At 46.2% G+C, this 25,727-nt stretch overlaps 1 protein-coding gene across 12 annotated transcripts in view; it reads left to right on the top strand.

The window, feature by feature from the left end:
* Nucleotides 1-9,668: 9,668 nt before the first annotated feature.
* LOC118785571 (mitogen-activated protein kinase kinase kinase kinase 4) overlaps nucleotides 9,669-25,727 on the top strand; it is a 75,529-nt gene continuing 59,470 nt past the window's right edge. For 9 of the 12 annotated variants that reach the window (XM_036540346.1, XM_036540347.1, XM_036540348.1 and 6 more), the window contains exons 1-2: nucleotides 9,669-10,190; nucleotides 10,532-10,597. In XM_036540346.1, the coding sequence (XP_036396239.1) occupies nucleotides 10,134-10,190; nucleotides 10,532-10,597 (123 nt within the window). In that variant the 5' untranslated portion in view covers nucleotides 9,669-10,133. The remainder of the gene's footprint in view (nucleotides 10,191-10,531; nucleotides 10,598-25,727) is intronic. The other 3 variants (XM_036540343.1, XM_036540349.1, XM_036540342.1) reach the window with 2 other exon arrangements.

Consider the following 25,727-nt stretch of genomic DNA (forward strand, 5'->3'; position numbering starts at 1 on the left):
CAGAGCGGCCTGCTCTCAACTTAAATTGCAGGGACATCGTTGTCATCATCATCATCATCATCATCATCATCATCATCATCATCATCCTCAGCAGCAGCACTGAGGTTGTGTGCTCATTTAGTCTGCCCCGATGAGCAGTGGAGGTTGTGCTCCTGCAGAATACATCACCGCTGACAAATTACCCTCCACAGGGCTGAACTTTCTGAAATAAAACTTTCCTCCTGTCATCCTGCCTTTTCTCCCCTGTCTAGCTCTCTCCCACTCCCTGTCTGCCATCCCTCCCTTTTCTCCCTCTCTTTCTCTCCCTCTGTCTCTCTTTCTGCTTCTTCCTCCCTTATTCCTCCCTTGGCTCTCTCTCCACTTTAAAGATTAATGGACATCTTACAGGTGGTGATCAGTGCACTGGGCCCAGGTCTGTGAACACTCCCTCTAAGCAGGCTGAGGATGATGAGCCAGTGTACAGCGGTGTTTGGCTCTTCCTCCTCCTGTCTGGAGCCGGGGGCCTTGGGTGGGATCTTACATCAGACAGGCTGCCTGTCTGTCTCCTGCATAACAAAAAACTGCCTGTGTTCTGGAGCGAGAATAAAACCGGCACTAATAATAATACGGTATGCACAAGGTACTGTAGGAATAATTATAATAATGTGGTGGCAGTGTAGCATAGTGGTAAGGAGTGGGGCTCGTAAACGAAAGGTTGCTGGTTCAATTCTCCACTGGGGCACTTCTGCGCTACCCTTGGGCAAGGTACCTAACCCACAGCTGCCTCAGAAAATATCCAGCTGTATAAATGGATAACATGTAAATATTGTAACCTATGTATGTTGCTCTGGATAAGAGCGTCTGCCAAATGCCAATAATGTAATGTAATGTAGAATTACAACCTGCTCATCATGGCATAGGTTGATAATCATAATGCTCTTTGTAGGTGTCATTCACAGCAAGTGCTGTGCTGCTAACAGTCACAGGCACAGTCTCATTGCCTTTGTACAGAGGCTTTTTATTAGGTCTCAAAGCATCTGACAGAAAGCAAGGGAGAGCCATGTCTCGATCCCCTCAGCCCTTATCTGGCTGATGCACAGACAGCATGTTTACAACACTTACCCCCACACATACACCACGATGACAAATCGATGAATCTTTAAACTGGTTAAAGTGTGAATGATTAGGTGGCCAGAGTGAAAGAAATGGCCAGGACAGTGCCATTATCATTATATTTGGACGCCTAACGATTCCACAGAGCAAGGGAATGATGTGCAACCTGACAAATGGTCGTCACTGTCAGTGCTCAATGCTGAGGCAGAAGAAGCACGCGAGGTGAAACTTTGGCTTTCAGCACAAAGGGACACTTTCACCAAGATGTACAAGGCAGCACCAGAATCAGTACCGCCTAATTACTGTCCAGATTACTGGGATCAAAACTGCAGCCACCACCTCCTGCGCAGTACTACTGTCTTTCTAAGGGGTTAGATATTTACCCTATAAACACATTTAAGTGCCTTTCCTGTGAACCTTCTCTTTATCAGTGCTGTCTTCGCTCCAGAATGTGAGCTGTTTTGTTGTCTGCTAGACATCAACGTGGTTAACAGCTCTATTTGCTCTCTGTGATGAGTTCAGAACATCTTCCCCGGGCACTGATCTGAGTTAGGAGTGTGAATATGTATCCAGGGGTCAGCATTGCTTATGACCCACTGTGGACGCAGAGAGGAACAGGAGCCATTTCTCTCTTTCTGAGTTTAAGTTTCTGTCACTGCTGTTTGTGTGGTTTCCCTCCTCAGTGTTCCTGATGCTAAATTTCCAGTGATATTGAAAAACATTTGAATATCGAGCAGCGCTTGGATAGGGAATTAAATGAATATGACTTATTGATCTCTGCTGTACGGGAATTATGTGGCATGACCTGTAACATTCACCTGTCACAGGCTGGTTGTGTCCTGGGTGCAGGGCAGGCAAAAACCTGAAGCAGGGCACTTAACCCTTCGTTTCACTAAATGTCCAGCTGTGTGGAAGAATGATACAGAAAATCCAAGCTATGCACGTTTCTCTGTCTAAAGGTGTAAACAATACGACTGTCAGAACAGGTCTGTTCCTGTCTCTCTCCAGGATTACCATGAAGCACAGACCACACCAGCCCCCCCCTCCACCCCCTCCAGGGAGGCAGAGTTTTAAAAAAGGGAGAGAGAGAGGCAGTGCCTTCAGCAGGGGGGGCTGCATTGTCCCCATCACACAGCAGAGTGCCACATCCAGCCCTCCTTTTCTCATGCTTCCTCAATAGGACACAAAGTGGCAAGTAGCCAAGGGCCCTGCCAACCTATCCTCTGCCTTTCCTTTACATGCAGTTTCAATGCTTGCTTTTCAGAACAGCCTCAATCCGATGCATAAAAAAAAACCTCAAATAAGAGAAAGTGAGTGTGTGGACTGGAGGGAAACACACCTTCCAGTTGCCAGGGAGACAAGCGAACACAAAAAACACGCAGGCTGTATCCCATTGGCTCCCGCTATGTTCGTCCCCCTCTCTGCAGTGCCTCTCATAGGCTGTCCTTTGTTACCGAGAGCCCGGGGCGCACCGACACCCCGGCTACCCTCCAAACTGCTCCCCTGCTCCGTCTGCCCTGAGAATGAGGCATAGAGGTGACGTGGCCGCCACATAAAGCAACGCTCCAGTCCCCCAGGGTGTGAGTTAAGGTAACTTTGATGTGCACCTCTAGGCACATTATGAAACATGATACGTGTGAATCAACAATGCATAAACAGCAATAACATCGCAGAGAGGTCGTGAGAGTGTAGAGTTTACTGAGTGATTGTGTGTTCTGTTACGGGTAGAGAGGGGAGAATGGATGTGAGGCAATTTGTGCCTCTGTGTATGTTACGACGGCCTGCTATTCGGAACGGGCTCCCTGTTGCCCCTCTTCCCTCTCCGTCACAGGTGAGCCACACACACAAATCCAGAGGTCGAGGACATTTCAGGGACATTTCAGAGGCGCAGGGGTGTGACACAACAATATTGATGCCATTGATAAATATGTTAAACACACTGACATGGAATTGGTCAGAGACAGAGAGAGAGACAGAGAGAGAGAGAGTGAGTGAGGAATGTAGACAGACAGAGAGAAAGCAATGAATCCCCCTTCAGAGGGAGAGGTGACGTCTGGTCTGAATCTTCCTGGGGGACACTCCTCTCTCAGACTGCCATCTCATCTTTCCACCTCAACCAAAGGCAAAGTCTCAATTAAGGACTCTTGCTGAAATTCAAACTCCACCATCAGTCACGTCTGACAGCGCACTACGCCATAAAAAACTGAAAAACTGAATGACCTGTCAGAGCACAGCCTAAAGGCCTTGAAGTGTTTGCGGGACTGACCACAGCCAGTTGCTTTTTTGGACATTTAATCCAAAATGTGTTTCCCCTAATAAGCACTTGGTTATGTAATGGTTATACTCAGGTAGAAAACCTGTCATAAAAACTCTGCCAGATGACACTGCACTGTGACAATAATGTCACAATTTGATCTACTGCAGTATTGCTCCAGTGAGCAAGGTTGTCAGAGACATATGACACCTGTCTGTGGCATTGTAGATCATTTCAGGAGCGGGGAGAGGGCACTGCCCAAAGGCCCCCATACATGGTATATTTTGGTGGAACACAAGGGCCTGCAGTGAGAGGAAACCACCAGCCCACACAGGCCACTGATAGCCCCTGGAACAGCCAGCCCAGTCTGAGGCCTCAGCTGGGGATCCAGGAGGAGGGCTTTGGAGTTCCATTATCTTTTAGAATCTGGTGTAATTGATGTTTCTATACTTGTATGCTTGCTTTGTTCCTCTGTCAGAGGGGTGGTATAACTGTCAGACAAGTGCATCTGTGGAAAAAGATGGTGTCTCATTAAATGACAAAAACACACCATATTAGCCCAACATCTCCCACTGAACAAAATCATTCCACACAGGCAAATCATCCTGTTATTCTCATTTTACTCCCACCAGCATATAGGGAAGCTCTTTCTCAAAAACACAGCTTAGACCTCTGCTGTCAGACTTTTTCAAAAGTCGGTCTGTTGGCAGCATAAGGCATCTGATTGAATAATAGAACCACCCACAGCAGGATCTCACAGTATATACAGTACATGGATAAACCATTGTGGATAGCAGAGAATTTCTTGCAGTATTTCTCCATTATGTGACATTAAAATGTTGTTCAAACAGAAAAAAAGACAGTATTAAAATTAACCAAGAGATGAAAAACCTCTTTAAGGTTTGTTGAATTAAACATGAACATTTATGGTGATATGTAGCATATAAATAGTTAATGGGCAGTGCTAAATGGCTAGTGTGGTTACAATAGACCTTGGGTATTTTGTAGACTGTTCTGGATAGAGAAAACAGAGACACGGTTAAAATACTGGAATGTTTACGGCTCACATTTCGCCGTCTAATGGGGGAGAATGCCTTGTGATGGATGCCTGCCAATTCATGGACAGGTGTGATTTATTTGTTTATTGGTTATGTGCAAGATAATTAAATATCTACCTTCAGGGGAAAACAGTTGAAATGATGAGTGACATGATGGTTTGGAGTTGCGCAAATTCAGTATTCAGTGTTTGTGTAAAGAGAAAAAAGTAAGTGAGAAAGTGACCTCATGACAGTGTAAAAGGAAGTCTCAAACTAGTAGAATCTTTAGAGAATCTGCAAGGATTCACTTATCTTGTTATTTGAGTGTCCCCTTAATGTGAATTATGTAATATATGAGTCATTGAGGAATCTTTAACATCACAATCTGAGATACTTTCCACTTTTTCTGGGTATCAGATATGTTTCAGGTGTTGGAATTTTAATTGCATGGAAGGGCTGATATCACCCTACACGCGTTGTTTCTCTGTCTTTTTCCTTCCCTCTCTCTTCCTCTATCTCTCTCTCTCTCTCTCTCTTTCTCTCTCACACACACACACACACACACACACACACAGCATGTGGCTATGGGCAGGCAGAGACCCGAGGGGAGGGACACAAAGAGGGGAATTTTCTGTGGGGGGTCGTATTGATGCAGAACAATACCTGTAGCACAACATCACCTGAGAGTGAGTGAGTGAACAAACATATAGTGAGAACAAATCTCAACTCTTCCTTCCCCTCACTGCAGGCTGCTGGGATCTGTACATGCTGTCCCACACAACTGTATTGCTATATGACTCCATCATGCCCGGTTCCTCTTCAACTCTCTGCTGAGTGGCTGGAGCTGAGACCGGCTTGTGTCCCTGCTCTGGTGTCCTGCCAGCAGATGCAGCTCTAGCTGCTGCAGAGCTTGTCTGTAGCCCCAGGGCGGTTGGCTTGTTTGTTCACTCATGCTACCCGGCTATGCAAACTGTTCCTCTTTCTCATTTCCCTACTGTTACAAGGGGGAAGACCTGACTGTGTGACTGCTTTTAAACAAACAGACTTAGTCATAAGTACACCTGCAGATAGGCTCTGTTGTTCTTATGATGATGATCTGGGTTAATGAGTAGCCTTAAGTAAGCCTTTTGGCTCGCAGGTGCAATTCAATATTGATACAACAAATGAAATTGTTAGCTACTGTTTGCTGAAACTGCTAATGCACCGTATACATATCAGTTTTACATTCTGAGGGCACATTTTAAATTCTTTCAGAGGACTGAAAATATCTCACTGGTGTTATAAATGATTAGGAGCCGTTTAATCAGTTGAATAATGTTTCCTATTCTTGTTATGTCATGGGGCATAATATGTGGGGGGCATAATAGTAATGCAGCAGAAACATTTAAAAAAGTGTTAACTGTGTGTGAGCCCTTGTGGGAGCTCCCATGGTGAACTCTCCTCCATTTCTGGACAGAATGCCCCCCCCCCCCCCCCCAAAAAAAAAAAAAAAAAAAGAAACAGCACATACAGTACATGCATGCATTCAGACCCACACATACACCCACCTACTAGGAGAACATTCAGATTCAGTACTGTTCACTGTCACAAAATGTTCTTGCAGAGTTCCGGTTTATTGCAGTATTCTACAGGATTTGCAGTGTCCAGTAGGAGATGTTTATCAGGGTGAACCTGCTCCTGTGATTTCTGGGGCTTTTGATGCAGCGCCTTTAATATACTGTGTGGTTATTTGTGCTCTCTCTCTGCTCTGACTCACTGCTGTCTGTCATCCTCAATGACGGTGGATGTTTTCCCTAAACCGCCTGTGCCTGGATGTAGCAGGACCGGTCTGACCAGACCGACGCAGACATTGGGACGATCTCCAGGTGCACTTCACCCACTCATGATGGTCGAGGCCCTCAGGGCACTGTTAGTCTTCTCTGAAGACTTTGCTGTCGATACCGCAACCTGTGACCTGGTGAATATAAGTTCAAAGCCCACACAGTCTATGACACACACACACACACACACACACACACACACACACACACACACACACACACTTACGTGGGAAACTGTGGGAACCTGCTAGTTCTTTTTGTCAACACCTGTGGTTTCTCTGATGCTCTTCAAAAAGACTCCCAGCATGCCTCCAGGTGTGATGTCCCCCAGATGATACAACTCATGCTGAAGTGACCCACCCATTTCACAACCCCTCAGAACAATACTGAGATTTAGAATGAGACACATGAACAACATCTCACCCTGCCACGTCTTACATCATAGAACAATTTAGTGTTGACAGAAAATGGCATCAGTGAAAAAAAAGACAAACTCCAACACAAACTTAAAGCCAAATGAACTGGATTCCACTGGAAGAGTGACGATAATCAATCATACAAAAGTGGCACAAAAAATGGTTCATGCAATGCAAAGATGTTTACTTATGTATTTTTAATTGGTGATTCTAAGCTGTATATGTGACTTTTGGAAAACATTTTACATGCTTTTGTATTTTAATTCTATTATGTCTCTGGATGAATACCCTATCTGTCAAAGGCAGTCACATGAAACTCCTGTGAAATTATGAAAATGTCATTGTGATAGCATGTTTCATTATTATCTGCTACAACTGTCTGTGCGACAGTCAGAAGTCCCTACTTCAGCTGGGATTTCCTGCAGATCAGAAAGGACACATTGTCTATGACATCACAGATCACAGTCAGGGGTCCTGTTTAGGGCATTGGACTCATAAACAAAAGGTTCCTTTGTACGGGCTACTCTATTTGATGAGAAATGACAGTTGCCAGTCAGTCATCAGACCCTGTGTACCACCAGTGTCTGCCTGCCTGGGCCCATGGCTCTGTGAGAGTTAATCTTCCCAAAACACAGATTCTACAGTCATGTGGGCAATAAGGCAAGACTCAGGTATTCTGTTCTCTGAGCTACCTTTGCTGCCATGGAATTCCCCTCAAATCACAGACTGCAACCCTCTCTTTTTATAACAGCGTGGAGAGAGTAATGAAGCACATGAAACAGGAAAGGCTTCTGCTGAATGCTAACATGGAAAAATCCCTTTACAGCAATCACTGCTACTTTGATGACTAAATAAAAGATCCAAAAGACCCTACAAGTTCTTTTTGATGGAGGAATGCACTGTTTTGAATTTAAACTATTAATCTGACTTAAAGTTCAGAGAACAGTGCCAAAAGGCTGAGAACAGAATTAAATAACAAGAGACTGATTTGCAGTAATTTTGGAGTAAACATTCTACACTTAACATATATGTGATCTCAATTCTCTACAACTTCCTTATGGAAAATGCTGCCAAACATTCTTGTTTCCCACACACAGAATCACAATGCCTTTCTTTAATTTAGACCCACTAAACAATGCCCTATGACCAATGGTATGTAATGTACATATCTATTCCTAGCTGCAGAGGACTTGTCTCATTGTATGGAGATTGGGGGGCAGTAAGTCATGGGAACAGGATCAGTCCCTCGTGCTTGCTGTAGAGGTGCACTGCTGGGAAAGAAAGGGGAAGTGGGTTTTAGGTCCTGAGCATCCGTGCACATCGCTGTATGAGGCTGGAGTTACACATTGTGATCTCACCCCGGAGAAGTTCCATGTTACCTATTGGTAATGGTGAGCAAGCAAAAAAAAAAGCTCCACCAGAATTTATGTCAATAGTGTTACATCTACCGGTAACTTCAAAACAGAGCCACCATTTACAGCATGCTCTAACCCTAACCTGATTCCGTGAGATGGAGGTTTACGGTATACAGTAAACATACAGTGATAAATTCTTTTCAGAGCAAATGTTTTTATGTGAATTTTTTGCTAACTCTCTGGCCCTGTTCCAATTTTCTGGACAAGAAATGTACAAGGTCAACGAAGAGAATGACTCTGTAAAATTCAGTAGTCCTCAGCTTTGCAGGTGAAGGCAGGGTTCTTCACCTGCAGACCTGTACACCATTTCTCCTACATCCTCTCCCAGTATCTCTTTGACCCGCCACACTGCTGTCCCTGAGTGCAGTGTGCCAGAGGGTGAGTTATCACCCCTATGTATTTTTGTAATTTTTGTGTCTCAGTTGCAACTTTCATGGACACTGCCTGCATTAAGAGATGGCCTTACGTAATGACAAGGGCAGGAATTCCCCAACAAAAAAAAAACAAAGCAAACATTTCTCTGACCACTGCTTTAACTAACAAAAACATGCATTTGTTTCTTTTCTCTCCACAGGACCCCAATTATAAGAAAGAGGTCTTTGTTGTAAGCTGACCAGTTGTACCGCTAAACTCCTGTGAAGTGGAGTTTGTGGCATCAGTTTCATAATTTTGGCCTATGATAAACAATTATCACCTCTACTGGACTCCATATCACTTAATATTTCATTTCATAATACTCAGTATGCCTGCATAACCTCACAAGACTGTCCCTGTTCCAGGAAGATTTCTGAAACTATTTTGAAATGTTTGTAAATACAGCACACAAGGTGATTACATCAGAGGAGGGGAAAAGAACTAGATGGGCAACTTGGTTGGTAGACTTTATAAACTATTGATAAACTTAAAGCAGATAACTTCATAACCACGTGACAAATTCCAAAGGTAATTTGTAGCCTCTGCTAGATCTCCAGGTAGCACTGCTCTTTGTAAATTGTTCATAAAACATCAAGCCCCTGCCATACTCCCACTCTAACAGCCTATAGCAAACTCAGCCTTCAGTCTTCCATAATACTGCACTATGGTAGCTACAGTAGTGACACTACTTTTAAAGAGCCATTTAGAGCCGTTTCCTTCATTCTTTAGGGTGTCTGGGTGCATTGCACCCGCTGATCTAAAACATAGTGTTTTAGAAATGTTGTAGTGATATTGCAGCATCCATGTTTTGCTGCCAAACCATTACAGCGACGCTGAGAGCTCAGCATAATGTGTGGAGTAGTGCGAAAGCCCTGGACCTGAGACCCAAGGGCCAAGCACCACACAGAGGTGAACACAACAGACCAGGCTCTCGGTTTAAATAAATAGCAAGATGTTTATCTCTGTGATATCTTACTCTTGCAAAACAAACAAACAAATAATAAATAAATAAATAAATTCATTATTGGTGATATATATAATATTTCTTGATGAAAGCTAAAAATGATTGAAACGGCTAATAAAGAGAATGATGCTTCGAAGCCAAAACAGCAAAGTAGCGCTTCAGATCAGTCAAAGGATCTCAAAATAAGACCAATCCAATCTGACGAATTTTGTTGCCATGCCACACCCAACGCTCGCAGTATTGATATTGATGCCTCGCCCTCGCCTGTTTGGGGCCAAACCCGACACCAAAGAGTTACGAAAAAAAAAAAAATTAAACACGGTGAGTTTCCGTTATTTATCCTGTAGGGAAGGGGGGAGCTCTTTTTCGGTTTTCCCTCACAATCTTTTTTCCCCTCGTAGCGCACACTCCCCACAGTCTGTGCGACACGGCCCTGCCTTTTCTCCCTGTGATTCTGCGAACCGGCTTCCTGTGTTTCCGAGGCTCTCGCAGTACGCGGAGGGAGAGCGGAGGTCCAGGAGCTGCTGCCAGCCTGCCACCTCAACATGGTGTAGCCGTGTTTCTTCCACAGCAGCTATAGGGAAACACAAAGAGAGCTCAGCGTCGAACTGTTGTCCCTAAAAACAATAACTTCACCAATGAAGAGACGCAGCGTTGCAGGGATACGATCAGCCTGAAAGGAAGAAGGATAGACTTAAAATTTGTATTTATTATCTAAAAGATGGCGAACGACTCTCCAGCGAAAAGTCTGGTGGATATAGATCTTTCCTCTTTGCGGGTGAGTGCTTATTTCGTTATTACGCGCCACGATTTAGCTGCATTAGCTCTAACCCTGGAAACATTTTATTGGTGTGGCCGTTTTATTGCGGACGGATTCGTTTATTAGGGGGGCAAAACTGTACCATATTTGCGTCTATTATTGAGACGGGGAGGGTGCTGCAGCCGTTGGAGAGTTCCGATCTTTCCTTTGTTTGCAATGCTTTGGCATGTGCTGGAGAAATAGGGCGCAACAGCTGCATATAACGTTAGCTGGTAAACACCCTTATCAGAACTGTTATAAGTGTGTTATAATTTTTTATCTTTTGAAAATGCATATTTGTGTTTATTGTTCTGTTTCAGGATCCTGCAGGGATATTTGAATTGGTGGAAGTGGTCGGCAATGGAACCTATGGACAAGTATACAAGGTTGGTTTCAGCACTAAGTTATCTTTATTTGCTATCCGTGATTTCTCCAACACAGTAAACCCAAAGCACGGGGGACAACAGTAGCATCAACATATATTTTTCTCCAGTAGCATAGTTCGGTGGCAGTTATTGCAGTCGAAAGCATGCAAGGGATAGGACAACAGTATTTAAACTATGCTGCGTTTAGCAAAAGTTGCGACTTTTCCGACGTAGGTACTGCTTTTGAAGGGGTGGAGTGTTTGGATGTAAACAGCACAAACTCATTGTGCAGTAAACACGATAAGAGAAACAATGTAGCTTACTAACGGAGTGGCTCCATTTCTCGGTTGACGTTAAGATATAGCTTGACGCCCCTCTTCGTGCGCTAAATGGCCTGCATAGCTGTTTTGGCATTAAAATCCATCGCCCGTATTTGCGCCAAATGCGGTGATAGTTGACACAGCACAATTCATCGATTAATACGGGATTCGACGGCGGAGTGGGACCCTGTTTTCAAATACCCACCAGCAGTCCCTTACTGTGAATGTGCTGTAGTCGACATCACATCCTGTGATGGAGTCGCTGTTGCTTGGGAGAGAGGAAGGGAGACGCGAGGGGAATATTGACTCGACCATAACCCGAGTTGAGCTCATTCGGCGGACGCCGCTGCACAGTAGATTGTGATTTATTAAATTGGGTCCCGAGGAAAATGGGCCTGTCAAGTATAATGCGTGTGAATTAATCACTAGTGTTTATTTCTGTCTTGCTGATGTTTGTCATGTTTTGTTTTTACATTGAACACATTAGGAAATGCGGTCATGAAAAAACGTGTGGTGCGTGTGACATCTAAGCCTAAGAGGAGAGGAAAAAATCAAAACGAGAAACACACTTTTCATCTTCGAAAAAAACTGTAGCCTATCTTAACGACCAATAAATAGGCTTTGCGAACGCGCCTTATATACATGTAAAATGTCTATATCTGGAGAACTGTGCGCTCAGAATGAATGTCAAGGCTCGTCATAGGATTAGTACTTCCCCAGCTGGCACAGAAATTAGCATTTCTGTGACGCTGCAGCAACGTTACAACTGTTGGAAGAATGTTGATGGGGTTTTGGCAGCACGGAATGCCAGCATGTGGGTCATTCTCATCACAGATGGGAAAACTAACTGTAACCCCATTGAAAATACCCTTCTTGTTTAGTTTCTCCCTTCACCCAACCAAGTGTAGACTGTCTGTAAGCAGGTGTGGCTGGCAGGCTGAGCAGTTTTCTCTTTTGTAAAGGCCATGCACTTACGTCTGAGCCCACAGAAAGGGAGTACATTTGAAAAGCACTTCGGCTGAACTTGCGTGGTGGTCGTGCTGTTGTGGCCGGTGTTTCGTCAGATGGCCCCGGGGGGGGGGGGGGGGGGGGGTGAGGAGAGTGCTGACTGGTAGAAATGGACTTGGACCGCAGGGTCACAGGGCTGCAAAGCAGGTCAGTTTCACCCCCCTCCGCATGAGGTCTCATGGGGATCCAGTGGGTGCCTCCCTTCCCAGCTACCTGATCTCTAATGCAATTTCAGCTGCTCTGAAGATGTTGTTTGAAGGAGCTGCATCGGACATTGTGGAAAATTGTTGCACTTCTTTGAGTTGCAGTTGTATGCTTGTATAACATGCTCTGTCTTTTGAGATCCTCACATTCTTCGTTGTGTGGTTCACTATTTGCACAGTTTTTAATCTATAATTTAGGAACATGCGGTATAGGAAGTATAGGAAAGCATTTACTAAGGCTTTATGTGGATGCAGAATAGCATTGTGTGTATTTGTTTCAGCTTGCCATAGTAACAGTTGATGTATGTACTGCATAATTAGTATAGCGTATTCCCATTTGATCATTTGCACAGCTATCTGAAATACACACTCCAACCACAAATCTTCAAACATCTTTCAAATGCATGGGTTGCCCTTGAAGTTTAGCATACAGTGGTTGATTCTTGTCGGGTTCTGGTAGGTTTTGGGTCTGTTTTGTTTCCCTCTTCCTCTGCAGTCTGAAGTCCGTTGCATGCCACCCTCACAGATGGTATCTTGTGTAGACAAACTGTCCTTGTTTTTTCAGAAGTTGCAGTTGGATAATTAAATGTGTTTTTGTTTTGGGGAATTGCCACGTGATCCATTTGAATAAAACATGCACAAGCGTGCTGTGTTCTATATATAGCTGGGTGAAACCACATGGCATTACATTGCTTAGGAGGGGCATCCTATGTGCAGGCCCTTGGGCTAGTAATGTATGGGCCTATGCAGTCATTAAGATGAAGTCTCTCCCCACACGCTCTGTGAGTGGGGGTGTGTGTGTGTGTGTGTGTGTGTGTACGCACACAGGCAAGGCTGCCTGTCTGTGCCAGGGAAGCAAACATCCCACTGCTGCTGAATGTGTGCGTTTACATACCCAGCCCAAAGGAAAAGGGAGCGAGCTTTGAGGACAAACTGCCAATTTGTAGGAGGCCCTAAGAGGCCTGGAGTTTCCCATAGCTTGCACAGGGTTCTCTGTGCTGTGAGTGTGTTTTATTAGGGAAGGAGTGGGTGAATCCTCCACATCAGCCCCCATTTGCTTGTTTCATTTGTTATACTGTCTGGGTCTGTTTAAAATACAAGTTTTGTATATATAATGCAACAATGCAACAACATACATTATGCATTTGGCAGCAGCACAAGCCGGTATGTTTGTAGTTTTGAGGTGCCTCATCAGAAAGCTAACCATTTTGATCAGATGGAATATGCACATATAGTGTGGCCATGTTTGTGTGTTTTTTTGAGCAGTAACTCTTGATTGGTCAGTGCGTCTGTGTGCTTATTAGTCCAGCAAATAAACGCAGAGCATTGACTTGGGGTGGGTGTTGGTAACCTGCAGCTGTTGGGGCCCAGAGAGTGTCTGTGCTGCTTCATCACAGAGGTGTTTTTGTTGAGATTGCTCCCATGCACTGGACCCTGGTGGTTTCTGGTGGAAAACACACTCCGCCTTGTCGGGTCCTGCATGTCAATAACGGGTCCGTTTGAGTCCAGATTTTACCTGCTTGTTCACTGCAGTGTAGGTGTTTAAGATTTTACTGTTGATTTTTTTCATGTTTTTAGTGGATGTGCAAATTAAATTTGACAGTGCAGAACCCCTGCCCCTGCCTACATAATCAGTAAATGAAATTCATTTTTGTATAGAGCTTTGTGTTTTCATAGGTGCTCTACTGTGTTCATTGAAGGTTGCCGGGTTAAAGCGAGTAGAATTTGTAGAAGTGTGAGAGTGAACTATTAGTCACAGTCAGTGCTGTGAATGGAGTTAATTCATGCAGTCACTGATTTCAGTGCTCATTGCACCATTGGGTTGTGTTTGTGGAGTGGAAGGGTAAAGGTTTCTATGTGTGTGATATAATATAATATATATATATATATATATATATGGTTTTGGGGGGGTGTATGTTGTGTGAACACAGTTTCCCCATTGTAGCATCTTTCTGGTGCATTCCCAACTTCAGCCAGACCCTCAGAGCTGGAGTGTGCCAGTAGGGGGTAGAGTCCTGGGACCCCTCTTTTTAGTGTCTTGTTTTTTACTTTGTTAGCTCCACCTTAGCTTTCTGCTTTTTAAGGCCTGTGTAACCACACCTTTTTCCCCTAACATTTGTATTACCTTTTATGCCACCTTTGACACATCAAGGAAGCGGTTTTGGGGAGCTTATCTGATCATATTTGGAATTTCACCTCCCCCCTCTCTCTGTGGCTTGCTGTGTGATGTCATCTCTGAAGATTTCACCCGCTCCTGCATCCCTCCCTCTCCTCTTTCAGCTCTAAAAGAGATTAAGGAGGAAATCCAAGAAAGGTCTCCGATCTGTTTTGCAGGAGCAGGAATTAGGCCACTGCCCATTTTAAGCAGTGGCGTCGGGTGCACTGGCCCCGCCCTTTCCCCCCCCCCCCCCCAGTCTGTGATGCTGAAGCACCTGTCAGGAGGCAGGAAGTTGTGAAAACACACACCGCTAGGGTCACATACGCTGGATGCAGGGTGGGCTCTGTGTTCCTGGGAACCATAGAGGGAAAAGTCACATGCTCCCAGTTACTGATGACTATGGCTTCATGGTGGACGTCACATGGTTCTGCGAGGAGTCGGGCGGGTGACCGTCAGTAATCCCACCGCGGAGTCCATAACGGCTCAACAGATGCACGCTGCGGGAGAGGGAGACAGAGAGAGAGGGGAAAATCTTTGCCGATATGTCCATTTTCTTAGCAGATTTCCTCAGATTAAGGTACAGGAGATTTGAGTGTGTGGGGGCGGGTGCGTTGTTGCCTCTCACCTGTTGGTCTGATCTGGGGGGGGATGTCCCAGAGTCTGCCAGGTGGCCCCCTCCACCCTACTAGAACCAAACCAGGTGAGATTGCTCTATATCTCGCTGCGCTGAGACAGAGCAACAGCCACAGTGTTGCTGGGATTTTCTGTGTTTGCTTGATTTGGATCCGACACGCCTCATCCCCTTATCGCTGTTACCAGCCGAGACGCGGATCACCTGCTGAGGGTATCCTCCTGCACCCCCCACCCCCTTCCTCCCAGCAGGAGGCTGAGGTCCCACCCCCCGCTTTGACCTGATTATGGCAGCGGAGCCCGTTAGCACGTGTTCATGTATTTTTCACAAAGGCAATTATGCCCTGTTGCTCCGGCAGCAGGCTGCTCTCCTCGGTTTCCCCCCCATTTGCAGGCTCATCCATTCATTCCCCTCATCATAAGCAGGCTTTCAGCCCTGCCTTCCTCAGTGCACTGTGAGGGATTATTATATAATGGACTCTGCGTAATACATGGGCAGCGCTGTGGGCCGAACTGCTGGACCTGTTAATCCTGACCTCGGCCCTATAAGGATAACCTTCCCTCGTCGGAGTGTGTGATGATGAACCAGAAAGATGTCCCGCAACATTTTGTCCAAAGCGAATCCAAACTTGTATTTCGTCATCTCTAATCTGCCTGCGTGTGAGCCGAGAATTCAGACGCCAGTGATGCTGTATCAATTGATGTGGACAAAGCCATCTTTTTCAAGTCGACGTTGTTGTAGTATAATGAACAGCGCACAGCAGAAATCATAATTACTCCCATCAGACATACCATTGAAAGCAGTGGTCAAATGTGTATGACCCTGGTTGGCCAGGGTGAACAGGAATGACTAACTGATGGAATCCTCTTTAGGATAATGCAAGCTGTGAGGACAGCTTCAGCTGCTACGTGTGTGCCTCTCCACAGAATGTCTGATTGAGCAGAACTTATACACCTCAGATTTGGTAATTCTGTATTTGGAGTCATCCCACCTTGCCCTTGTCATTTAGGTTTGCATTGGAATTGTCATCTTGAAACGAAAAGAAGATAACTGTGCGTGTGTGGCATGAATAACCCATGCATATTTTCCGGGGCGTTCCCTTAGGGGGAGGCGTGGAATGCTGTTACCCTGCGGGTCACGTGTGGTCTTGCTTTTAGCGTCTCCTGACATGCACTTGGGTCCGTGGATGTGCCTCCCTTGTGAGGTTTGCGCGTTGCGGAATGATCCGCTAATGTTTTCGAGAGCGAAGGGAGAGGGATGACTGTGCCTCGGCTGCATCAGAGACACGGTATTGATTTTCAGCGGGATGTTTATTAGGTTTTAGTCCTGGACTTAAGGCTGTGCAGTGATCATAGACAGCGCTCCTTCATTTCTCTCTTGCCATCTTCTGATTGATTGATGGGTGGTGGTGTAAGAAGTACGTCTGAGATTGATGACGATTGACTGCTCCGGTGGTGTACTCCAGTATGCCAGATTTTCGACTCTCTTAAGGGGAAGGCCCTGGGGCTGGTGTCTGGAGTCTGCAGAGGGGAACACGAGGCCACCCGCCCCCAGACCACCACCCCCACCCCGCCCCGGACACATACACATACACATACACACACACCGACCCCCGCCCAGTGACTGAGATGACAGACCACACCTTTTTACCAGATTTTCTTATTTCCTCTTCTTTTCTTAATGAAAGAGGTGGCAGTTGTGATCAGTCGGAGCTGAGGGTAGCTTTTAGGTTTAAGAAAATGCTTAACGGAGCTACTGTACATGGAACCATCTGGAGGGGGTACTCTGTGTCAGGGAGAGAGGCACAGAGCTGGGCGGGGACACTGCAGCGGCTTGTTGGCATTGACAATTTAATGAGGATGCACAAACCAGCAAAACACGTACAGTTTAAAAACTAAACTGAAATACTGAAGTCCCCACACGCGGCAAAACAATTAAAATCCATTTTCGTCAGTTGCGCTTTGAAACCACCTGGGATTTAAATTATTCAAGATGCAAAAATGTCATTCAGTTGGATTTTCATCCTCTGTGCACAGTTCTGCTTTGTGTGTATAATTGTGTGTATGTGTGTATTTGTAGAATGACTGTACATGCATTTAAAAGTGTAAGAATAACAGATTATTCCACTTTATTTGTGCTAATCTAACTGGCATATTGCAGTTACAACCCATATCAAATCCTTTAAAGATCTTATCACCACGTATGAATAAAGAGGCCTTTTGCAATGTCTTAATGAATTACATTGATAAACGAGTCCCAAACTGGGGAGACAAATGAGTCTAATGAGCCTGTCTCCTCATGGAGTCTCTCAAACTTCATTGCATTACATAATGCCTTTTCTCAGGTAGCGATCCTGTTCAGGACAGTTGACAGCGGTTATGGCTTTACACTTCACACATTCTGGAGTTCAAGTGGGCCCACTGAGTAAACATTGCTTACCCAAGGGGCATAGCCGCAGTGTCCCATCAGGATTCCAACCCGTGACACTGATGCACGAAAACGTGTCAGGACACTGAAATCCCAATGAAATTTCATTTAAAAAATGTGTGCGTTTTATTCAGACGCAAAAAAATCTCTGCTTCTGTGTGCGGAAGTGCTATGACAGCTTCCTGCTGCACTGCAGATTGCCGCCATGTTTGTTCTGGAATAGAGTTGAGTCTGCTGGCTCTGAGAACTCTATCACTGTATGAAAATGTGATGTATGAGTGTTGTAATGGAAGAAGCCCTGATTCACTTCCAGATTTGTTTCCACCATATGGCCATTACTCAGGCTTTTTTGGCAGCTGCAGTGTGCAGCGTTCAGCAGAACCATGAACATTTTATTTACAAGAAAGTTCCTTTGAAAAGGCGAGGGCTCATTTTTATGTTGTGCATAAAACAAATGTGTTTCCCTTCAAATTGTCTTCAAAAATGAGTAACCATGGATACTGTGTGTATTTGAAAACGTGTTGTAGAGCCTCATATGCTTTTATTGAAGTTGTGCAATGAGTCTCATTTTGTTTAATGTTTAATCGTCTTTATTATGGTTGACATGTGTTTGGGATTGTGTCTCGTCTCTATGGTATTTCACACCTGGAATCAGAGGGAATCAGAGGTCCTGCCCTGGCTTGACTTGTGGGTTGTCCTCTTTCTGAGTGTAGAGATTGGCGTGTACGGTCCAGTGAGGTGAACTTCAGCTGCTTGATTTAGAGTCTGGTGCTAACTGAATCACAAATTAGATGACCTCAGACTTGACTTGGCGGGGGGGGGGGGGGGGGGAGCTTTGTGACTCAACTTGATTGTGACTGGACCTGGTTTAGGGCTTGATAACTCAGAGACTTGATTAAAGTAAAACATTTGATGGTGCTTGAGTGAAAATGCTCTTCTCTCCTCGAGGGGCAGTGGAACGTTTCTGCATGCTGAGTCTCTGACAGGTGAGACCACAGGGATTCAGGAGGAGTTCCTCACTCTCCGGACTCCCGAACTCCAGCCCCATGTCCCCATGGCTGACCTGTCAGGAGAGACAGTCTGCTTGGATTGAAGGCACTGGGTGAACCACCTGCCCTAAATAACTTGGCCTACTTCTGTGTACTGCTGGGGGTACTGTGATAGACTAGCACAGTGCCACATCCATATCGAGTTTCTCACAAAACAGAATTGTGTGTTGGCTTAATAAACACACTTTATGTAGGGTGACATGCAGTGCTTGTGGTTTTAGCTACACCCTCCGTGGCCTGTAACATATTTAATCATCTGATTGGCAGCTGTATTGTAGGATGGAGGAGATCCCCATTAATGTGACTGGATTTATTCTGGAGCACTTCTGGTAAAGTGCCTTGAGTGAGGATAGTGCTATACCTGGGGTTGGACTAGCAGGTCCGGTGTCCAATGCAACCCTTTGCCACTAACTTAAAGAGTCATGGCCAGTCTGTGACATCATGCATGTGTGCTCGTGGCCAGTCTGTGACATCATGTGTGTGTGCTCACGGTCAGTCACATGTTCTCTTGTATTGAATGATTCAGTCCAGCCCACTCTGCCAGTGCATGGTGATATGTCATTTCTTATTATTTTCTGTAAAATGAATGCATTCCAGAAGACGCACAGGCAAAGGACAGGAGTATATGTATGCATTTTCTTGTAATTGAAAAATGGATAATGTCCTCCTCCACAAGCAAAGGTTTTGATAAGCCTAATCAAAACATATTCCACAGTTCTCATCAGAAGCTACTGTATAGATTTGCAGCCATGGTTCCACTTTTTTCACACTATCTTGACACCTTAAAGGGGGACAGGAGGAGGCACAGGTGGAGTGGGGCAAGGGGTGGGATAGGCAGGGCGAGGGGGGGCTCCCTGCTAAGGTCCTCGTCCATTAAAGCAGTCTTCTTGCTGGAACCCGGCACTGAAATCTGACACTGCGAGTCCGATGTGGAAATGTGAGTCATTTGTAACGGCCGCGCTCTCCGACGGGCTGCTGTTAGCTCTGGGTTCTCTCTGCTGCCAGTGCCTGTGGAGCGCCCTGTCTGTGGCAGGGTCACTCGGTTCCCACCAGTGCAGTGAAGCACCCGGGCCAGCTCCCCTCCGTCTGAAACACCCCCTCATTGTCTCGGGGGATAAACAGCGACGGTGGTCTGGCAACCTTTCATCTGCAAACTGCTGCAGAACCGCAGCTATACTGAGGATCTGTGTAAATGCTGTAATTTCGGCCCCTCTCCTCATCCTCTTGTGTCTTTTGATGGCCTTGATTTTGTCATCACCGCCTTGTTCTGTACTGTAATCAAACCCTCTGCCCTCTCTGTGTTTAAGAGTTTCAGCGATCGAAACAAACCCCTGGCAACCGCCGCTGTTTTGTCCCATGGAAACTCGCTAGGCAGGCTGGGATAGGTGCTATTTTTGGCAGTAGCATTGCTAAGCAAATACCTAAGATGGGGTGAGGAAAGAAAGGGTTAATTGTGTTCACGAAGCAGTAGGCTGTACTCCATTCAGGCTCTTTGCAGTGCTGGTGTCCCTGCCTCATTAAGAATGCAGGTTTATGGGACATGCTTTGTCCACCTTACGCCATTTGACACGGACAGCCTTTAAAAGAGTTTGTGTCTCTGTTAGTCTATGTGCACTGCAATGTGTGTTAATTAATTGATGAGGGTATATGTGGGTGTGTATTGGTATGAGTGAGAGTACCTCTGTATGATTGTGTGTTTAATGTCAGTGTGTATGTTTTTAATGTGTGACGGGTGAAGCAGTCCACCCTGCGCCCCTTCTGTTCGGTGCTGGAGGGGACAGGCTGAGCTTCAAGGACAGGGGCCAAGAGGCTGCTGCTCGGGCTGGGTGCCGCCTGGGCTCGGGGTGGTCCGTGCGTGCCTGCCTGTTGGTCTGGATGCAGGCCGGGGCTGGGGGTGGTCTGCGCCAGCGTGACTCAAAAACTCCTGCCTTGTTTGATTTTTGGAAAACTAGATTGAAGCAGTTGATTTTTTTTAACGAATGTGTCAATTGGGGAAATGGTTGTAATTATGGAAGTCTGAAAAGATGGTCATGAAAAGAGCTGAATGTTTCATTTCTGCTGATACAGCACATACCACGTCTGCCTCCTGTGCATGAGAGGCAACTTTAAATGACCTGATTCATCCTTTAAATAGAGATTTTTTTTTTTTTTTTGGTATTTGTTTCTTTTCAGTGTCGTTTTTTTCCTCACTGCAATTTTGTCTGTCAGTACATGTCAGGCAAAGCATGATGGGATTTTTGGGGGGCCAGGATAAACAAATAAGTGCATCACAGGGGATATGAATGGTGATGGGGACAGGCTGTCTGTGATGATGCAAGAGACAGGCAAGGACTGCCTTCTCTAGGTCTGGCAGTGTGTCACTCAATCTCCCCCACCTCCCTCTTCTCAGCTAATCTAGTCACTGTCGCTAAATCTAGTGCTGCTGTGGACCCCATCAGGACCTTCTTTTCTGAAAGCGCCTAGAGACAAGCGCTTTCATCTGGTGCTCTCAAGATCAATTTGGGAACTTTACATAGTTTATTTATTGAAACAGCATGGATGTTAATATTTTTATATTGCACCAGACATGGGCCATTCCCTGTGATGGGCCGGCCCCCACCCCTGCCCTGTCTGCGTCATACAAAAATAGACAGGTATGCAGACCAGTCATTGCTGATACGTAGGTACATCAGAACTGTTAACGATTATGTTCATGTAATAACATGTCTTTCAGGGTCCCTCTGGCCAGATCTGGTGAGGGAATGTTAATCCTCCACCTCATGTACTCTGCCTCCCTCTCTCCACTGCTGACTGGCTGTCACTCCTCCCTCTTTTCTCGTATAACAGGCAGCATTGCCCCTCTCTGTTACTGCATCCCCCGGCAGTACGCACGCTTCCCCCAGGACAAACGCAGACATGTCCAGGCTCCAGCCTTCCCTCTTAGGCCCTGCTTTGCTGAAGGGAAGTGGGGGTGATACCTGCCGAACCCAAACTGTGTCATTCTGCAGTGGCTGGAAGCCTGCCAGATGGGCTTGGAACAGCAGGAGGAGGAAAGGGGAGGAGAAGAGGGGGGAGAGACGGTGGACGGATGAGATGAAAGGTGCTGTCTGTTTTCATAGAGACATGAGCAGGTGTGACCTATTGAATTATGAGGTCGTAGGTCACAGAGAGATCAGGCAGTGAACAGGTGGATGAGGGTTTACCATTTTTTGAATTAAAAAAGTGGAACAAGAGCATCCGCTAAAACTCAGTAAAAACACACTAAAGCGATAAGTGATCAGGGTTGGTTCAGCTGCGCGAGGTGTTAGTGACAGAGAGGGACAGCCAGGCCAGCCAGGCTGCTGTTTCCCTCACTCCCACGCCCTGAGTGGGAAGCATCCTCTCTAAATAAACACTGAAGCCAAGGAGTCCTTCTGCAGCCCCTCCCTGGTATGACCACTCTCACCACTCTCACTTTTTGTGGTAATTCCTGTAATTTTTTCCCATCTGGTTTTCCTTTGTCTGCAGCTGCTTATTTCCCTCAGTGACTGGTCAGTGTATTGTTGGTCAGAGTATTGTCGGTGGTTTCTCTCAGTGAGCCTGCATTCACAGTTCCCCGCAACGGCTCACTGCCTGGGTGTGTTCAGTCCAATCTTGGTGTGAAGTCGTACGTTTACATATTGTCGTTTAGCAAATGCTTTAATCCAGAGCAATATAGAAAGTCATGGGCTAGCTCGGCCGTAATTTAATGGGGGAGGCTGCCTCCTGGGCCACACTCACAAGGGGAATCGTGGTGCGCATAAACGCTGCTAATTGATGCTGTCTCCCCACTGCGTACGTGCAGAATTGATTCCTTCTCCTCTCTGAGTGACGGACATTCCCGACACTCCAGACCAAAAGGATCAGGAATGCGGGCGGCAGATAAAGACATGGCTGTTCTCTGGAGAAATGTCAAACATCCTCTTCGCAATTATCATGTTATCCTCTGTTTGGGCTGTAAAATACAGTGCCCTGGAATTAACGAAGAGCGAGACACTCACAGCCGTGAAAACCTTTTTTTGGCTCAGCCAATACGAGCCAGGTGAAAAATGCTCTTATTTGAATCGCATCTCATTTGATGGAGGCAGTGCAGACTGATCAACGCGACTGGTCTGTGTAATGCAGGAAAAGTGCAGGAAGCGGTTAAGAGGCTGCGGTGGGAACTGGCGCGGTCGGGGTTAAAGTTTCCGCGGTGGGTGAAGGACTGTGGTGTTCAGCAGAGCATTATGTGTGAGAATGCTGAGAGGAGTGGGCTGTGGGCGCGTTTAGCGTTCCGGCTCAGTAATGTGTCACGGCGAGGTCTGCACGGGGATCATGGGTAAATTTAATTACTCACTGCTGTTTTTCAGCTTAGTCCGTTTGAGCTAAGCCTTACAAGCAGCCCCCCAACCTGGCCTGTGCTGCCAGCTGTATCCTAAACAACCCCTCCCCACTATAAACCTAGGCCTTGTGGGTGACTTCATCCTACCCACCCCCATACCTGTGCAGAGTAACACAGGAATGAGTTCAGTTCCACCCACAGTGGACAGACTTTCAGCCTGCAGCTGTCCCTCTGGCTCACGCGGGTGCTTTGGGATGTCCTTGTGGAACGTGGTGGGGACCTGCCGTGGCATATGGGTGGTTGGCTAGCTGCTGGCGCTGAGCGTCTTGGTCAGGTGGTCAGGTGTTGAATGTGCCACCCTGTCGGTATCTGGCCCAAATCCATCAGCACCCGTTCTGGGACCCTGTCAGAATGCGCAGGGCCCTCTGCTTAAGCTCTCTCACTCATGCTGTGTGTCTGTGTGTGTGTGCAGCGGGGGTGGGGGTGGACACAAACGCTGGAGAGATGTGTGTGGGGGAAGGGGAGGTACAGTAGCGGCATAGAGAAGTTTCTGTGTGTGGGTGGCGCTTAGTTAGAGCTGCAGACAGAGGGAGAGAGCCGCCAGGCCGAGTATAAGCACCCCCCACCCCCCCAGCTTAACCCCAGTGCACTGTCTTTGTTTGCCCTCCCCACACAGGACGCCCTTCCCTAATGTGTGTCACAAGACCCGCGCTGCCCCTGGTCGTCCGCGGCGCTGCCTGCACAGAGCGCCGCTTTGTATGGGAGGAGAAGCCGTCTCTCCCCCCCTCCACGTCCCACTCTGAAGCACTTCATTATCAGCCCAAAAACTAAAGGCCACGCTGTGTTGGCTGCACTGTAATCCCGTCTCTGGGGTCAGGTTTCAATTTCATGGGTTTTCATTTATTTTTACTGGCAGTTAAAAGAGCTCCGTTTGAATTAACCACACCTTACACTCCTTTACCCATGAAGATGTTCTATTATAGCCCGCTGTAAATGATACCTCTTTATTCTTACGCCCGTGTTTATCATGACCTCAGGACTTTCGGAGGCGCCACGGAGAGTCTGTTTTTGAGGTAAAAATACACTCCACAAAAATGGAGCATTTCGGGGCTGTTAGGGGATCTGATGTACACAGAGGCTGTTTCTCCGCTGAATATTTTCCCTAGCTGTAATGACAGGCTTGGAATTATCCAAGGGAGTTTACCGTTCGTCGTATGTTGAACACAGTGCAAATCCACTGTGTCACAATGAGTGCGTAAATCCCCTCTTGTGTTATTCATAGGGCTCTCACATACACTTACAGCCAATGAATGTGTGTCTGTTTGTGCGTACTGGCATACTGGGGCTAATGTGAAACTTTCCCCCTTGCCCCAACGAGTTTGATATGCAAACAAATTCTGTAGCAGGCTCATTCTGCCTGCCTTCGAGGTATGTGGTAAGTTATTTGCGACCCTCCTGTAAATCTGTGGAAGACTGTGTCTCTGGCTGCTTGAGTGAACACCTTGTGTTTCCACTGCCCCTCACTTCCACTCATTTCCCTAGTATGGATGTGTGACTGTGTTGATAATAAAAACATTGCTTAGGGTGTTCAGCAGTGTATTAAAAAGGTATGTTTGCAATTGCACACTATTAAATTAGGTCTGCAGATCCTGGCATGTTGCGCTGACTGTACAGGTCTTTAATGCAATACTGAGCATTTGCAAGGCATGAGTTTGTCTGCAATTCTTAGATTTTTTTTTTTTGAGGGGGTGTTGGCACTTCAAAATTTGTATGCCTTGTGTGAGCTGAATCAGCTAATGGCTGTAATAATAAAATACAAGGCCAAGCTAACCTGCCTCTCTGTTTGGCTGTACAGTCTGAACATGTGTTCTGCTAATGGTGACATCCTCTGTTCTGTGACCAGGTCAGAAAGAAGTTGCCCGGAGGGGGCAGGTGCTGTAGGAGGGGGTGTGGTATTAAAAGTTAATTACTCTGGGAAGGAGGAGCAGGTGAGACTCCTCGACTGTATAATCACTTATCAAACGCCTGATTGACCTTTGAATATTGGAGCAAGCCGATTTTGTCCGCTCATGCTGGTAGAAGAGGTCTCGCAATTTTCTCTTTTTTTTTTTTACTTCTTCTTCTCTTTTCTCTTTCAAAATGCAGACCGATAAACACTTAGAGCGACAGTCATGCTCTTAATAGTATTTTGTGCAATCGACACCTCACTTGCCATTCTTAGTGTTTTGCTGTGGAGATTTTGTTTTGCAGTCTCAGCATTGTCTCATATCAGCCTGTGATTGACAGTGCATGGTAGCTCCACCCACTGTGGGATTCCTGAAACCTCACCCTTCCATCACCAAGTCACGTCCTCTGTGTGAGTTTAACAGAGGGCCCACTTCTGCTTACGACCTAGACATTCACTGGGGTTTGAGTTCCTGTTCATCCCTCACTGGCGTGACTGGCGTAACAGATCTCTGGTAGTGAAGTGTATGCTGTAGAGATGGGAATAAGAAAGAGGTCTGCATGAACAAATGAACCAAAATCTGTTTTTTTTTTTTTTTTTTCTTTAGTTCATGGTTGGACGGCTTTCTGGTTCTTCAGAACCAGTGGAACTTGCAGCTGCTTTCTCACAGCGTTGAAAGAGCTGAGAGAGTTCCCCGATAAAGCATTGAAATGCAGCACTTCTCTGTTAAGTTCTGAGGTAAATGTTGTCCACACGCACATACTCTCGTTCACACACGCAGTGCAGAGCGGTGCATCCTGCCAAGCTTTCAAGTTCAGTGAGTCGGACATTCATTTAGTTTCTTCCATGTCATTTCTTCACTTCAGCCTGTGTTGGCGCGCTATGGGTGAGTGTTGTGCGTGTATGAGTGTGTGCGCCTGTGTGCATGCGCTTTCCCGGAAGACTGCTAAAGATGCACTTGCCTCTCCCTCGCTCTGAGCCTGTAGGCGGCACGGCGAGGGGATGGCGTAATTGAAAGCACTTGCTGCGCTGTCACAGGTTTGGCTTCGTCAGGCGCGTGTGATGAGCGAGCGCGGAGAGGAGGGTGGATCG

This window comes from Megalops cyprinoides, chromosome 11 (assembly GCF_013368585.1).
Source record: "Megalops cyprinoides isolate fMegCyp1 chromosome 11, fMegCyp1.pri, whole genome shotgun sequence".
NCBI lineage: Eukaryota > Metazoa > Chordata > Actinopteri > Elopiformes > Megalopidae > Megalops > Megalops cyprinoides.